At 57.8% G+C, this 2,175-nt stretch overlaps 1 protein-coding gene across 1 annotated transcript in view; it reads left to right on the plus strand.

Annotated features, from left to right (window-relative positions):
* Positions 1–2,175, plus strand: part of FAM135B (family with sequence similarity 135 member B) — a 119,279-nt gene that overhangs the window by 51,396 nt on the left and 65,708 nt on the right. The window contains 1 exon segment of the mRNA XM_011373399.1: positions 461–600. Within this exon segment, the coding sequence (XP_011371701.1) occupies positions 461–600 (140 nt within the window).

A 2,175-nucleotide genomic window follows, 5' to 3' on the forward strand; every position in this document is an offset into this window, starting at 1 on the left:
GCGCTCAGGACGGAATATTCATCACGTTCTGCAGACACCACTGTCAGGAGGCAGCGGTTCTGTGTGCAACTGGGGGGCTCTTGCCAAAGGAGGGGCGGTTTCCGTCCTCAGTGGCCTCTTCTCCTCGTCCTTTCTGGGGGAGGGGGATTACGGAAGGCTTCACAGAGCAGGAGCATGTGAGCAGGGAAGGGATTTAGCAGGTGCTGATTTCCAGCCAAGGAGCACGGCCCGCAGTATGACAAGGGATCTGGCCAAGATCGTGTGGCTTGTATGGGGTCGAACGAGGTTCATTCTGAGACTCCAGCCCAATCCAGTGGGCAGAAAACTTTACATGGGGGGATCTCGTTCTGCGATTTGGATCTCTGGGCACTGGGCTGCGGCTTGGGGCAGACACCCGAGGGAGCCGCAGGTGCGAGGCAGTTCTGGAGTTCACGGGCTCCCGCTGGCTCATGTTTTGCAGACGGCAGCAGCCTGCATTCGGCCTGCGTCCACGAGAGCACCGTGCACAGCCGCATCTTCCAGATCCTGTACAGGAACGAAGAGGTGCCGATAAGCGATGCCGCCATCTTCCGAGCACATTTGCTCTTGGACGGTGAAAGGGTAAGTCGCGGGGCCTGCCCGCGGCCACGAGACGCTGTTTGCTCCTTGTGCCCTTGGCCTGACAGGCGGGGGTCCGTGTCTTGAGGGCATTCCTGCACAGACTCGTTCCTTCCTTCACTCACTGGCTGGTTTCCTGTTCCAGGCAGGTTCTGTGGGCTGGCGTCCTGACTTTTCTTATCTGCCCCTCAGCCGCCCATCCGTTCATCTGGGCGTTTCGTCCACGCCTCGGTCTGCGGATGTCTGTGAACATCCGTCTGCTGTGCACAGGGCTCCATGTCGGGCTCCTGGATGAGGGACAGTGCTAAGGAAGGCAGCAGGTCCTTGCCCTCGGGGATGGAAAATCAGGAACATAGACGTGTAAACAAGCATTCCAATGGGCCCTCTGCAACGCACTAGCCGTATACAAACGAGCGAAGGTGCACGGAGGGTGGAGACGGACGCTGTGGCGGGATCCGGTGGTTTCACAAGGGAGCGGGCTTCGAGAAGTCCCTGCCGAGAGTTCACCAGACCCATAGAAAGAGCGAGGGCGTCGCGGCGGGGGGCGGGGCATGAGTAGAAGCCCAGAGGCCTTGGAAGCCTCATCCCATTTGCTGGGAACTTGATCGGAAGTGTCCTGTTCCTCAGACTAACACGTGTCGAAGGGCTAGCTGAGTCTAAACCATCCCTCTCACTCCGATCGCCACGTTCCAGCTGATCGTTTCCTGCTAGGCACCTTCAGCGGTGTGGGAGTGTAGTCTCGCTGCGGAATGCTGAATGGGAGGGACACCCGCCATTCACATCCCCGAGTGGCGGGCACGCCCGATGCCTCCCGGCCATCACGGCCTCCTCTCCTGCCCCATGACCTCTGTCCTCAGCTTTTGTGGTCAGGGTGGTGGCTGTGTTGCTCTGTGTGGCGGAAGTAGAAAGCTCTCACTCATCCATCCATCCATCCATCCACCCATCCACCCATCCATCCATCCATCCATCCATCCATCCATCCACCCACCCACCCATCCATCCATCCACTCATCTGTGCATCCATCCATCCACCCATCCACACACTCATCCACACATCCATCCATCCGTCCGTCCGTCCGTCCATCCATCCATCCATCCATCCATCCATCCATCCAAGCTTAATTGAGCACTCATTAAGCTCACCTATGATGGGCAAAAGATAAGAAGTATCCCCGGTGTCTTGGGACTTACATTTTAGTGTTAGATTCATATATCGCAGCACAATCAAGTATATCACATTCACTCTGTCATTGAGCCTTCACACAGCTGTGCGCTCAGCTCACTCATGTCTATGAGACGTACCTACGAGGGCGTTAAGGGCAGGGGTTTGCACCCCTGTTAGGGGTCTCGTGATGCTGCAGTTGCGCCCACCCAAAGTGAGGGAGAACTCAGGGCAGGTGGCCACTGCCTCATGAAGGATCCTCAGATCACGAGATTGCCAAGAGCTCAGCTTCGGCACAACCCCCACACAAGATGGAGGTTATTCCCTGGAGGACAAGTGGCAGACAGGAAGGACCTGCCCAGGAAGCCAACACTGAGCTGAGACCCAAATGCTGGGGCGGGGCCGGGCACGCCGAG

The sequence above is a fragment of the Pteropus vampyrus genome, unplaced genomic scaffold (assembly GCF_000151845.1).
Source record: "Pteropus vampyrus isolate Shadow unplaced genomic scaffold, Pvam_2.0 Scaffold224, whole genome shotgun sequence".
Taxonomy (NCBI): Eukaryota; Metazoa; Chordata; class Mammalia; order Chiroptera; family Pteropodidae; genus Pteropus; species Pteropus vampyrus.